Source organism: Labeo rohita, chromosome 9, assembly GCF_022985175.1.
Source record: "Labeo rohita strain BAU-BD-2019 chromosome 9, IGBB_LRoh.1.0, whole genome shotgun sequence".
In the NCBI taxonomy this organism is placed as follows: Eukaryota; Metazoa; Chordata; class Actinopteri; order Cypriniformes; family Cyprinidae; genus Labeo; species Labeo rohita.
In genome coordinates, this window is record NC_066877.1 from 22,905,381 (window position 1) to 22,919,644 (window position 14,264).

General features: G+C 35.6%; 2 protein-coding genes across 4 annotated transcripts in view; one reads left to right on the forward strand and one right to left on the reverse strand.

The window, feature by feature from the left end:
• Positions 1-586: 586 nt before the first annotated feature.
• Positions 587-3,402, reverse strand: fundc1 (FUN14 domain containing 1). Its single transcript, XM_051118425.1, has 5 exons — positions 3,294-3,402; positions 2,552-2,714; positions 2,325-2,400; positions 1,653-1,781; positions 587-1,182 (listed from the first exon to the last, which is right to left on the reverse strand). The coding sequence occupies exons 1-5, from the start codon at positions 3,325-3,327 to the stop codon at positions 1,105-1,107; spliced, it is 480 nt and encodes a 159-aa protein (XP_050974382.1). The 5' UTR covers positions 3,328-3,402; the 3' UTR covers positions 587-1,104.
• A 1,033-nt stretch (positions 3,403-4,435) lies between these two features.
• kdm6a (lysine (K)-specific demethylase 6A) overlaps positions 4,436-14,264 on the forward strand; it is a 58,743-nt gene continuing 48,914 nt past the window's right edge. For all 3 annotated transcript variants that reach the window (XM_051118837.1, XM_051118840.1, XM_051118839.1), the window contains exons 1-5: positions 4,436-4,927; positions 5,065-5,128; positions 9,421-9,529; positions 9,619-9,668; positions 13,991-14,049. In XM_051118837.1, the coding sequence (XP_050974794.1) occupies positions 4,758-4,927; positions 5,065-5,128; positions 9,421-9,529; positions 9,619-9,668; positions 13,991-14,049 (452 nt within the window). In that variant the 5' untranslated portion in view covers positions 4,436-4,757. The remainder of the gene's footprint in view (positions 4,928-5,064; positions 5,129-9,420; positions 9,530-9,618; positions 9,669-13,990; positions 14,050-14,264) is intronic.

Sequence of the window (14,264 nt, forward strand, 5' to 3'; positions counted from 1 at the left end):
GCAACAAAAAGTCAGTGTAGAATATTTCTCTCTATGTTTCATAACGCGTAACATACGCATTAATGAATAAATAAGACGGTCAGAAATTATAAATTTAAAAAAATATTTTAATTAATTGATTATATTTTGAGATCATATACAGTACTTATGAACATACAGTAGGACCTACTTCTGAATTTCTTATCAGCCAGTTTGCTGTGTTACTGTAAACTGCTGGGTGTCCAAATTCTCATGAATGTACTTACCCTGTAAAAAAAAATCTTTTGGTTACACTTTATTTTATGGTGTCCTTGTTACAGTGTAAATATACATTTAAGTACTGAGTAATATTAATTAACCACATGTATTTACTATATGGTAAGGTTTAGGATAAGGGTTTGGTTTAGAGTTACATGCATAATTAATTGGTATTATAATAGTAAGTACATGTAACATGTGCAACAAGGACACCTTAAAATAAAGTGTTACCAATCTTTTTTTTTTTTTTTTTTTTTTTATAAAAACCTTCATTATATGTGTAGATTCTTTTCTTAAAAAAAAAAAAAAAAAAAAAAAAAAAAAAAAAAAATCATGAATAGACCATAAATAACCAGAAAGACATCATTTTTATTACTTCCACATACATGTTATTGGTGGGTTGTTTTGTATATTTAAAAACAAATTAATCACAAAGTAAAACAATCAACAAAAAACAATACATGCTTCTGGACAAGTAAAAATTAAGGAAATTATACAACTAACTCAAAAAAGTGTATTGTCAAAAACTAAATATAATAAGAAACACTTTAGTAGTTGTATATGTAACAGACATCATTAGAAGTAGGTGAAATAAAATTAAAAATAAAATAAAACCACACCACCAATTTTCTATTAAGTTATTGGCACAGTATCTCGCTCTCCATCAGAATGATTAAGCTATGTACAGTTAAGAACGACATTTCAGAGGATTATATTTAGAACAACAGTTCAGCAAACGTCCATTGCACTGGCTGCTTTGACAATACATCAGGTTTCAGTGTTGTATCGCTGTGATACAGAGACAGGGGATAATATTAATGTGCAAACTACTTATATCAGTGGCAAAACAGTAGATCCAGGTTTCATTTAGGACGCCAAGCCCAGCAGAAATCCTCCAACAAATCCACCCGAGATAACAATGTTCCTCTTCACAAATTCTGTTGACTGTATAAGAAAAATACACCATTTACAAAAAGCAGGATACAGTAACAACATTCTAAAGTGTTACATGCACAACCTAAATAATAATACAAAATGCTTCATCCACCTTTTTCTTCAACGCAGAAGAAAGCTTATGAGTGAGACTTCTGGTTCATTTGCTGCTACAGGGAAATGATGAGAAGTATAACACTGCGTAGTTAACCGTAAACCTGTTTGCACTACAAACCAGTGTGTTCGTAATTAAGATAATACATTAAAATAATATGCTAAGACACACCAATCTGCAATATCAAGCAGCAAAACGAGCTAAAAAGCTGTACACAGTTGAGACCGGAAGCCACACCCATAAAATGTACAAATGGCCGCATCCACTCTTATGTAAAGAAAAAGGTGGGAAAGTAAAATTGTGGGAGTGCAAAATAGCTAGTATACTGCTATATGAAGTTAAGACGAACGTATGAAAAAATACCCACGTCTTCTATAAAGGAATTGAGCTCAGGGGCTGCTTTGTTTGCCTTTTTCTTCAAATGCTTTTTAGCTTTATTCACATCCTTTTCCACTTTTCTCCAGTCAACCTGCACATAGCCACTGTGGTTGGCAATCTGAAATGAGAAAAGTAATATTTTTCCATAAGTAAGATGATATAGAAGCATAATCCACCCCTAAAGGAATAGTTCATTCAAAAATGAAAACTTGCTGAAAATGTACTCACCCTCGGGCCGTCCATTAAGTTTGTTTCCTCATTAGAACAGATTTGGAAAAATTTAGCATTACATCACTTGCTCACAAATGGATTATCTGCAGAGAATGGGTGCCGCCAGAATGAGAAACCAATATAATGGAGAGAGGGCTTGTATGTTAGTTGGAAGGGATTGTTGGAAGTTGAAACGACTTGATGGATTTGTTTATTACAAAAACCCAGCTTTTCACTTCACGAGACATTAACTGATAAACTGAAGTCATGTTGTGGATAATCGTTTTTAGCAGAAGTTTAGCAGACTTTCATTCTGACGGCACCCAACACAATGCAATGCTAAATTTCTCCAAACACATCTACATGGATGGCCTAAGACTTTCGTTTTTGAGTAACCTATTCCTTTAAAAATAGCTAGAACATATGATGCAAGCATTTTAATAATCCATACTTGTAACAAAAGAAATCCCCCTCCAACAGCAGTAGCCACAATTTTTCCAACTCTCTGAAAGAGATAACCAGCGCACCTGGAGGACAGAGATTTGAAGTGGACAAAGTAATTAATGCATTTATTATTATGCATTAATGCAGTTACTATATACATGTAGAATAGAATAAGTCAACTAATCAAAGATTACAGCACATAGCATAGGTTTCTTAATCTACATTAACACTAACCATCCTGTTACTCCACCCATCATGATCTGTGAAGCCACAGAGTACTTTTCTGCAATGGGTCCCGTACTGTTCCCAAAAACACGACTCCACCATTGATGCCTCCTGGCATAATCTGTGATGTTAACCACCTCATATAATTCATCTTCACTCTCTGCATCTACATCTGAAATAAAAGTAACTGTTAGTATACATTAAGTAATTGTATGTTTACAGAGTCCGACATCACAAAGCATGGATGCTAATGAAAACACACCTTCATTGGGATGTTTTACACTGGTAAACAAGTAGTATACTGATTATTCGCGTCTTTCCACCCAAGAACAGATTGTAGGTCCACAACCTGTTTTACATGCTTTAATATTACAGATTAACGTTATCCAATTTATGAACATGAAAAATAGCATTAGGTTATTTAACACTTATTAATAAGGTCACCAACCTAACCATCGCACCTTATACTGAAATATCGAACCTAAGAGCAAGACACTAAAGAGGATATTGTGAATGTATTCACCGACAATGCAGATACAAGATATGAATGAGAATTAACACAGTTTGAGTGAATTTTCCGAGATTAAGCCACATGATATCTGTACAATCTGCCGACATGATAATCGATAACCATGCTGCTCTACTACATTGGAAACACTCGGAATCTAGTTGCATATTACCTATATGATTAAATAAACACGTTGTCAATCAAGCCCATTTATTAAAATGTGTGGTTGGGCTATTTATTTACCTTCACCGCGATCCGCCATTTTATGAGGCTCCATTCACTGCTGCAGCTCTACGCAAAATCCTGCGTCATTTACGTGCGATCACTGTCCACAGACTCACGCGATCGCTTGTATGTGTTATTCACAAAATACTTTACTAATTGTTTCAAGTGCATTTTCACAATTTAAATTATCAGTATTAGAGGTCTTCACACATACTGCTTAAAGCTGATTAATTTTTTTTTATACAAGAAACACTGTAGTAGTAGTAGTGTAGTAGTTAATAAGAAGAATACTAGTTATGCAAGGGAGTAAAAAGAAGATATGGAAAGAATTACACTACTAGTCAAAAGTTTTTGAACTGTGAGGTTTTTAATGTTTTTTAACCCTGCATTTATTTGATCTAAAGTACAGCAAAAACAGTACAATTTTGAAATATTTTTATTATTAAAAATAACTGTTTTCTATTTGAATATAGTTTAAAATGTAATTTGTTCTTGTGATTTCGAGTTTTTGAATTTTTAGCATGATTATTCCAGTTACATGATCCTTCAGAAATCATTCTAATATGATTTGCTACTCAAAAAATGTTGAAAACAGCTGAGTAGAGTTTTTTTTAGGTTTCTTTGATGAATAGAAAGTTCAGAAGAACAGCATTTATCTAAAATAAAAATATTTGGTAACATTATAAATGTCTTTATCATCACTTTTGATCAATTTATATATAAAAAAATAAAAAAATAAGTAAAATACAATATTCTTCAATAATCTCTTATTAAAAAAACAGAAACAAATATCAAAACCACAAAGAAAGAAAGAAAAAGAAAGAAAGAAAGAAATCTGGGGTGTATTAAATTTTTAACCACACATTCCACATATACCACAAAATCTGGAAGAATGAAAATTATACTGGCTCATGCAACAAACTGTATAAAAATCGTAGAAATCCTCAAACCCCTGAGTTTTCAAACAGACAGATGCTTGAACCAATAATGCGTTTTATGTTGGTGTTACGTAATCATAATAAATCCAGGTGAGCCAATCGCAGTAGGCGAAGATGCGGCGTAAAGTTGAGGGGTTTGTTATTTACCCTCCCCCTTGAAAGTTTATATGAAAAAAAGGATCCCAAGACAAGGCCGATCACGTGGTCTCCACGGAAAGCAGCCATTGGTCGAAAGCACAGAGAAGGCGTTCCGACGGCGGCGGCGTGGGTTCGCTTGAGTGACACAATTATAACAAGTTTGAGCTGGCGACTAGGGGGAAGTTTGAGATATTACTAAATAACAATTTACCGTTAAATCCTGCATTGCTCGTTCTGCATGCATTTTGGTGTACCTGCTACCTGCGACTCATTTATGTCGAGGACAATGTGAAAAAGGGGGTGTTCAGAGGAAATTATTTTCCGTCTGTTCTTTTTTGCGTTTCGATCCACGCAAAAAGGTGCTCGGCTTGCGGTGTGTAAATATTTTCGCTGGAGTTTTTTGTCTATGAAATCGTGCGGAGTGTCAGTGGCCGCTGTAGCTCTCGCTGCTGCTGCTGCTGCTGGTGGTGATGGTGATGAGGAAAAGAAAATGGCGGCGGGAAAAGCGAGTGAAACCGAAGAGGACTTTCCGAAGCTTACGCCGCAAGAAAGGGAGCGCTTAGCCAGCATAGACAGGTCAGTTCAAGCCCCTTTACTTGCAGCGATGACCCTCCGTGCATTTTTACGAGCGTTCATCGTATGTTAAAGCGGTGCAAATGAATGCGGTGCAGGTAAAGTAACACGGAACCGCCTGTGTTGTCCTCTATTTGCAGCACACTGTTTGGATTTCAGAGGCTTCATGAAGATGGCGCCAGAACGAAGGCCTTGCTGTTAAAGGTATGAGTGTATGACACTAATGGGGGTCTGGAGGCAGACACACACATAAACTCTGCTTATCAAATAACTTTGCTGATCTTATAACATCGTTCTGCAAATAAACTCGTATTGCACTGAAGAAAATGCGTAATAGTGATACAACACACTGTGCAGTGACACTTAAGGGGGTCTATATAGACATAAACATATACTTTATTAATCAGCAGCAATACACAATCACGCACAGAGACAAACATTGCATTGTACAGAATAACGCAGCGTGCGTGACACTTTTATAATATTTACGTTATATAAAATGCAAACAAGACGCTATATATACCGTGTTAAATTCATGTACGAAACAGCGATGATATAGTGATAAAAATTAAATATAATGCATCCAACTTCACCCGCATACATACAGTATAACTTACTCATGTAAAGCAACAAATACTGTATAGCAAATCTGCGTGATTGTTTATATCGTCGCAGATTTAAACTCTATTATCGCCCAGCTGTAATCTGCTATTATCGTGAAAAGTGCATCAAAAATGAAATAACGTTACATGATATAGGCTGCACAATGCATGTCAATGATACGAATCCGTAGCGTGTACGTTGCTCCCTGCAGTGATTATTTTATATATTAGTCTGCTTTGAAAGTTATTAAACTTACTGTTATATTAGTTTGGATGCTGGCACCTTATGCACACGGCATACTTTATTTTGTGAAGAAAAGCTATTTTGTATAATGCCATTTTCGCCTATCATGACCTCGTTCACCCGTTGTCAGTGCGGCTCTGTAGTGAAGAGTTGAGAGTAATGAGGGTGCTGTTTTTATTCGTTTGCATCGATTTGAATATCAGTTAAACAGTCTAAGCTTGTTTTAAGTAATTAATGGTCTTAATTATAGAAAAATGTGCCTAAATAGCTTTTGCTTGAGTCAGAAGGTGCATCTGTCGTTTGATGTTGATAAACCCTCCCTGTGTTAATAAGTTTAGCTAGCCGAGCTGTTCATACTCCGTTAGGCCTAAGTTGTGAATTATTGACCTTTTTTTGCCGAGCTTAGACCACTCTTTAGGCTATTATAGTGTTTCAGGATGACCTGGGAAGGTTAAAACTATGATCCCAGTGGTTTACCAGGCAGTGGCTACATGTTAGCTGGTTAGCATGATGCTAACCAACTGTAACTGCATGTGAGGCTCTTTTCACTCGTATCTCAACATTCAGGTTTTCAGTAAAGTAATGAAGTTGCTTACGAGAAATTGTGTGTGGTTTAACATTGCAGTTTGCAAATTTGAATAGTCTACTTCTAAAGGGAATTGTCATATGGCCAAGTAAGTTGACTTGGGTTGCTTTGCTAGGTTGCATTTGCAAGCTGCATTTGTTGGAGTATGTCAGTGCTGGATATTTTGTCACCTAATTTGTTTGTATGACTAATGTCTTTATTTATACATATGGCACATTTATACCTACTTTGTGTTTTTAAAAATTAACTGTTGTAACGCAGGACTCCTGAATGAACACAATCTGCAGTATAGTTATAAAGATGATAAAATGTCCATGCACCTATAATTTTGCCAAAAATGTTTTTCAAAGTATAGATGTGAGCTTGTAGACAAAACTATACTGTAAGCTAATTAGATTAATAGTTTGGAATTATTGTTCATAGACATTTATATTAATTGCCTGCAAGAATTTTGACCGTTTGTGCCCAGAATGATAACTATAATAGTAACTATGAAGTTTTAATAATCATTCTAAAAGCCTGTTCACACCAAGAAAGATAACTGTATTTCCATCCACACCAGCGGATAATAATATTCTGTTTTATTAAAAGCTCTAGCTGTAGTTTTGTCATCTTTAAGTGCTTGAGCTCTTTAAAGTTGGGTGGATTCTGATTGATTGTCAGTGTTTTTATCATTCATCAGCTAGAGAAAAAGCCATCTAAGAGTGATTCCAGCAATATCATTTCTCTTTGTCCTTATTGCAATGGCTGTGGTGTGGACTTCGCTATTATAATATGTTCAAAACTATTATTAAAACGTAATAACTTAGAATTATCGTCATTGCTGTGAATGTTCTTTAGTACTTTGAGAAAAGGGAAGTCCACAACATGGCTGTAATGATAATACAGGAACAATATTATTGAAATAACTTTCAGAATGATTATTTCCAGCAGATGAATAATAAAACCGTTGAAATTGATGGCCAGAGTCTAACAGACTTCAAGGAGCTTACGCATTTCAAGTGCAGGTTTTTTTTTTGCATTTTAATGTGCAGTGATCTAATGAACAAAACATTAATGTGCACTGGTGTGGATGCTAGAGCTGTTATTTTTATAGTTATCATTCTTGGTGTAAACAGGCCTTAACAGTGGTAGATGGAGAATGGAGATAGACAGGTGGATTGTTTAATTACCAGCTCTGCCATGGGCCAGACATTTTGAGGCTGTGGTGGCTCTGACAAGAATGAGACGATTCATTTAGAAATAGATGTGCGCATCCCTCAATCACTCCGCTCAGTGCTGTTGTGCTGTCGGTGAGCGCTGATTGCTGTTTCTCTGATGCTGTGCAACTCTTCCCACAAACTAGCCATGTCTGTCAAAACACTCAGTGTCCCAGATACAGCCAGCACCTCTTTAAATACCTTGTAAACACAGCGGTTAAATGAGCGCTTCGTTTTAGTTTAACTAGAACATGCATTAATGTGTTTAGCACTGGATATTATTGGGTAAAATATTCAGAAGTTACTTTGGTTCTTAGATATTGTCTCTGAGATTTTACAGTTTTATGTTTATTATTTAAATGAACAGTTCTCACATTGATTAGGATTTGTAAACATGCACTGATTATTCTGTATGTGTTATCAGTCTGAATGTTTAGCTTGTATGTTGCAATTTCATATTCTGCAGCCTAATGCATGTTTGAGCATTTTAACACCAAGTCAAATAATACAGAGCAAAAACCTCCGTGTTCTGAACTTCTTGTGTCATAGAGAATAACCAGTGTTATTTAACCTTTTCTGTGACCTTCAGTTCCGTTCAACTCGCTTGACCTTGTAGATGTTCAGAGCTTTAAGGCGTGCTGACGTGAGACGAGCAAACAAGACTACTGGTTGGATATTGGGTGCTGCATTAGTACATTTAATGTTGCTTTGTCTCTGACATTTTTCCTGCAGTTAAAACAGATCTTTAATGGTGCATTAGTAATTAATTTGCCACATTTAATTTGGAGTAAAGATTGTTAGATGTATTTAAGTAAATGGTTTATGTCTTATAAAGCTTGTAAGCGATTGTTAATGGTGAGCTTAGTAAACATGCTTATTCCCAACATATACACTATGGTTTAAAAGTATAGGGTTTGCGTAAAAAGTTTTTACTCCCGCTTGAGGTGACTTTTGAAGTCTGCAAAAAATTGTTGATGAGGATAATGGGAGATGGAAACGCATTTTGCGAATAAATTCCTCCACGCGCACCAAAAATTCAGCGGACCGATCTCATTGCACAGCATCTGAAATGCCTGAGCAAAGTCTGTCGTCAAAGCGTTTCTGTATAATTGCCTCCTAGAACTGTTATACGCAACTGCGTTCCCAAACAGCTGGCATCTGCCTCCAAAAGCAGTGACCGCATTTATTGTGTTTTGTATGCTCTCTCTGAGCCACAAATAACTTATTATATATGAAAATTATTATATTTGGTGACTACTTCTGCTTTTTTTAGTGATATTTAATGGCAGTTTATCAGGAAGTGACGGTTTTGTTCTCTGACTTGTTGGATGGAAACGATTGTTTTATGCAATATTCCAGTATGTTAAATTCACAACTTTGGATGGAAACCCAGTTTATGATATATATACATTTGTTATAATGCTGAAAACAGTTCAGCTGCTCAGTATTTTTGTGGAAACTATAAAAAGGTTTTTGATTCTTAGATGGTTCAAAACAACAACTTTTATTTAGAATATTTTTTTGTGATGTTATAAATGCCTTTACTGTCACTTTGGATCAATTTGATGTGTCCTTGCTAAACAAAAGTATTAATTTATTTCAAGAAAATTTAACCCCAAACTTTTGAATGGTTTCGTATACCTGCTGTTTAAATAGACTTCATATAATGCAGACATTTAGGTACAAAATATTTCATAATGCTTGGTGAGTGCTGAGATACATGGGTTACATACATATACAAAACAGTGTGTCACATACATATATGCAGCATGGGTATATTTGTAGCAATAGGCAAAATACATTGTATGGGTCAAAATGATTGATTTTTCCTTTATGCTTAAAATCATTCACTGTTTGCTTCACAGGCTGTTCGCTGCTATGACGTCTACATCTTAAAAGCTGAAGGGAAAGTGGAGCCAGAGGTGTTTTGCCAGTTAGGTCACTTCAACCTTTTACTGGAAGATTATCCTAAAGGTGAGTTTCAACTTAAGCAATATTTCTTTTATTGACGTTAAAAAAAAATGACAATCAGTCTTAATACGCTTCTTTTGTTTTCTCCTCAGCATTATCTGCATACCAGAGATACTACAGTTTACAGTCAGACTACTGGAAGGTGAGGGATGCTTGCACTTGTTGTTAAATCCATCCAAGGTGTGGACAGTGTTAAATACAGGTGTTGACAGGGTCCAGTGTTTTTTGGGAATTCAGCCATTTTCAGAGGTGGCTGTAGGCGCATGTGGTAACTAATATAGTGGTGCCTAGAGACCTGCCTTCCTGCAAAGTTCAGCTTCACCCTGATCAAATACAACTGAACCAGCTAATTAAGATCTTCAGGAACACTTTATAATTACAGACAGTTGTGCTGAAGCAGGTTTGGAACGGAAATCTTTTGGTAGGTAGATCTCCAACAGGAACAGGATCGGCACCGCTGATCTAATGCATCAAAGACAATATTAAAAGGTTGCATAATCATTGGATCAAAACGGTGGTTTTAAACTTAAAGTCTGCAAAGCAGTAATGATACAGTAAGAACTCAGTGGACCATTTGTAGTTTGCCTACTTGCGTTTGGATCACCTGTAACAGATGTAATTATAGGTGACCATAATTAGTGAAAGCAATTCAATTTGATGTGTCTGGCTAGGTGTAGCTGTCCCTAAGAAAGTTTTTGAATGTGAAATGAGATCCTGTAGGAGTGTCGGTAATGGACTTTGACAGTTTTGGGTTCCAGACAGTTTTCTCCTTGAGCAAGTGTGACGTTCTTGGCTGTGAAATTTCCATAGCAGGGTAAACTTTCACCGTGATGGAGTGCTTTTGACTGCAGATACGGCTGTCGACTGTGGAAGTGTCATCTCTCACATATCAGGCGCTAAGCCTCAGCATAAGGCTAATAGAAACTGATTTCCAGCACAGATGGACTGAACGTTCTTTTGTGAGTTATTAGGTAGTTTCTAACCGTTTGTACTATAAATTACATTTTTGCATTGGCACTATTTAGTTTGGATGCCTGGATGGAAAATTTGCCAATGGAAACATTTCAGACCGCAGCTGTGGAAGTTGAAGATTTCATACTTTCTGCAAAGCTGCTTATGCTTTTTTTTTTTTTTTTTTTTTTTTTTTTTTTTCTCTCTTCTCCCTCCCATTTAGGGTTTATTTTTTGCTCTCAGAGTTAGGTCTTGTTCTAAATTTGTGTCTGTGCTGAAGGGGTTAAAGGGTGCTGTCTCAGCACTAAGACAGCTGTGTGCGATTTTGTGCAGGTGTGATGAGCGGCCCGTGTGCAGTACTGTCAGCCTGTCAGAGTGATGCACCATGCGCTTTGCAGTCAGTGCTTCTCTGGCACTCTTTATTCTGTGCCTGTCCTGACTTCACACTGCTGTCCGAAGTCTTGCGAGACAGTCATCCTTTTTAGATTGTAAATAAGTAGCGTGTGCTGTCATGCTGGTTGTTAAAAGCCTGTGTCGTTGTTGACTGATTGCATTTGAACAGAGCTGCATTCATTTAAAATGTGAAACCTGGTTTGCACTTTTAAGACAGTCTTGTCATTTGAATAAACTGTAATGTGTGAACTGATAAATGTGTACTTTGAATGCATGCATAAATGCAAATTTTCTCCTACTTTATCTACACTATTTTTCCTGTAGTTCTTCTCTGGTTAAAATGCAACAGACTGAAATATAAATTATTTACTAAAATCCTGCCGCCTTGCCCTTGTTGCACTTTATGATTGCATATGGAATGTTTAAATTATTTTTGGTCATTTACAGTTGTGGTCAAGTTTACATACACCTTGCAGAATCTGCAAAATGTTGATTATTTTACCAAAATAAGAGGGGTCATACTAAATGCATGTTATTATTATTTTTTTTTTTAAATTTAAAACAGACCTAAATAAGATTTTTCACATAAAAAACATTTAAATATAGTCCACAATAGAAAATAATAGATTATTTACATTTACATTTATTAAAAATGACCCCATTCAATACTTTACATACGCTTGATTCTTAATACTGTGTTGTTGCTTGAATGATCTACAGCTGTTTGTTTTTGTTGTTGTTGTGTTGTTTAGTGATGGTTGTTCATGAGTCAGTTAATTTGTCCTGAACAGTTAAACTGCCCACTGTCCTTCAGAAAAATTCTTCAGGTCCCAAAAATTCTTTTTTTTTTTTTCTTTTTTTGTTTTTGTGTGTGTTTTTGTGTATTTGAGTATAAGAGCCAGGGGCGTAAACTTTTGAACAGAATATGTACATTTTTCTTATTTTACCTAAATTTATGTATATTTTTTCATTTAGTACTGTCCTTCAGAAGCCACAGAAGATACTTACATGTTTCCCAGAAGACAAAAAAAGTTAAATTTACCCTCATCTACAAATTAAAAAAGTTTTCACTCCCCGGCTCTTAATGCATCGTGTTTCCTTCTGGAGCATCAGTGAGCGTTTGAACCTTCTACAGTTGTTGCATATGAGTCCCTCAGTTGTCCTCAGTGTGAAAAGATGGATCTCAAAAACAGCTGGCAGTTTAACTGTTCAAGACTAGGGATGGCTTGATACCATAATTTTGGTATATAATGTCTCAGTATCGATACTAAAACAATACCATAGGTAACAAATAACCAATCTCTAAAGATAAGTGAACTGAAAACAGTAATAATATAATAATAAAAGTAATGGTAATAATAAAAACAGATTTATATCGTAATACCATTGTATCAAACTGTAACAAAAAACCTACAGGCAGATTGCTTTATTGTAAAGTGTTATTCTAACAGTCAAAGTAATATTCAAAATCATATTATTATTTCTGTCTCTCTCAGATTGTTTTCAGATTTCAGACTCAGATAGCCAAAGAAAAAGCAATAAATGCAAATTAGCAGTGGGCAGCGCGGCAGAAACATTCCCTTCATATTTTTGATACTAAAATTAATATAGCAAAACTCTTGGTTCATTCAAATTCAATTAATATTCAATTGTATGAAATGCTGTGCAAATATAATGTAACCAAAACTTCACTGGTTCTAGCGTGTCTCTCACATACACGTTTGAGCTTTAGTTGTTACTGTATCACATCTTATGTATGTGCGTTGATCAGTTGTGAATAAAAGTAATTAAATCTGAAATAAGGAATGATACTTACCTATTGATCTCTTAATTCTCTGAAAAGATCAGGATGAGCAAGCAACAAATAGCAAGATTTCATGTGTTGCCTCCAACGCTTGCATACAGTTGCAGTAAGGTCTGTTAGTTCACCTTTATCATCTGTTTTGTATATGAAGTAATGGTATATTTCACTTCTGCTGTTCTCTTTATTTATTAATTTCGGGCATCTTGATGGTTTCATTAGTTTGATCCATTGCGTTCTGTTGTCACATTTACCGGTTGCGCAGCATCTCAGGAAGCACTGCCGCCTACAGGTGCACTTTGCAGCAGCAGCGTATGAAATACCGAATTGAGCAAAATTATGATATTGTACCGTTTGAAATATATACCACTATTTTTCCAGTACCAGTATACCGCGCATCCCTATTCAGGACAAACAAGGTACTCAAGAACAGCTATCACTAAACGAACAAAAAAAAAACAAAACAAAAAAACACACAGCTGTGGATCATTCGGGTAACAACACAGTATTAAGAAACTTTTAAACAGGGTCATTTTTATAAGTTCAACTATTATTTTCACTTGTAGACTTTATGTAAACATCTTTTATTGTTTAGTATCTTATTCAGGTCAGTAATAAAAAAAACATGCATTTCGTATGATCCCTCTTATTTCTGTAAAATAATTAACATTTTGCAAATTCTTCAAGATGTATGGAAACTTGACCTCAACTGTATTGTTTGTAATATATTTCCTCCAGTGCTTTAAAGTAGGAAACACATCAGTCACAAGAGTTTTGTGGTTTGCACTTCATATATGGGCTGTCACGCGCCTAGTATATATGAAAAAGGATGCCTAGGGTTTTTATTGGTTTGACCATACAGCCCAGTTCTAGTTTAATTTTTAAATGATTCACTTCATCACCTTACCATCTAGTTTCATCAACTAGTGAAAGTGCATTTGTGGGGAAGACAAGCCGCAGTGGCTTTCAGTTTGAGTCATGCTTTGCCTCTGTGAGCACAGATAAGAGGTTCAGACACGATAATGTTGCATTGATCCGTGTTGTCTTGCACATTCTGTTATGTAAATACAACCATTTGTGGTTGCGGGAGATGAAGACTTTGCCACCTTTTTAGTTTAACACATGCTCATTAGCTGCAGACGTTTCTGTCCCCCGCTGAGCACAGATGTGTCAGACCTGCTGTGAGGGTAAACCATCCTTACTCATACACATGGTGCCATCCTATGTTAGAAACTCATTTTGCTGTTTAATTCAACTGAAGAATTAATGAAAGGTTCTAATTCTCATCATCTTCTTTTTTATTTATTTATTTTTTTCAGAATGCTGCCTTTTTATATGGCCTTGGTTTGGTTTACTTCCATTACAATGCTTTTCACTGGTAAGTACACAGTTACTATTGTTCTGTGATGCATTTGTTTTCTCATGCATTCCATCTGGTTTATTTTTCTTTTTTCATCTGTAACGTAATGAAGTATCATCCCTAATAGCATTTTTTCATGACCTGAAGTGTGATGTTGATGCTTTCTCAGCTTACAGACTAATTAGAAATTTTGTATTTTATTCTCCTCTTGTTCATCTTTTTTGTTGTTTGAT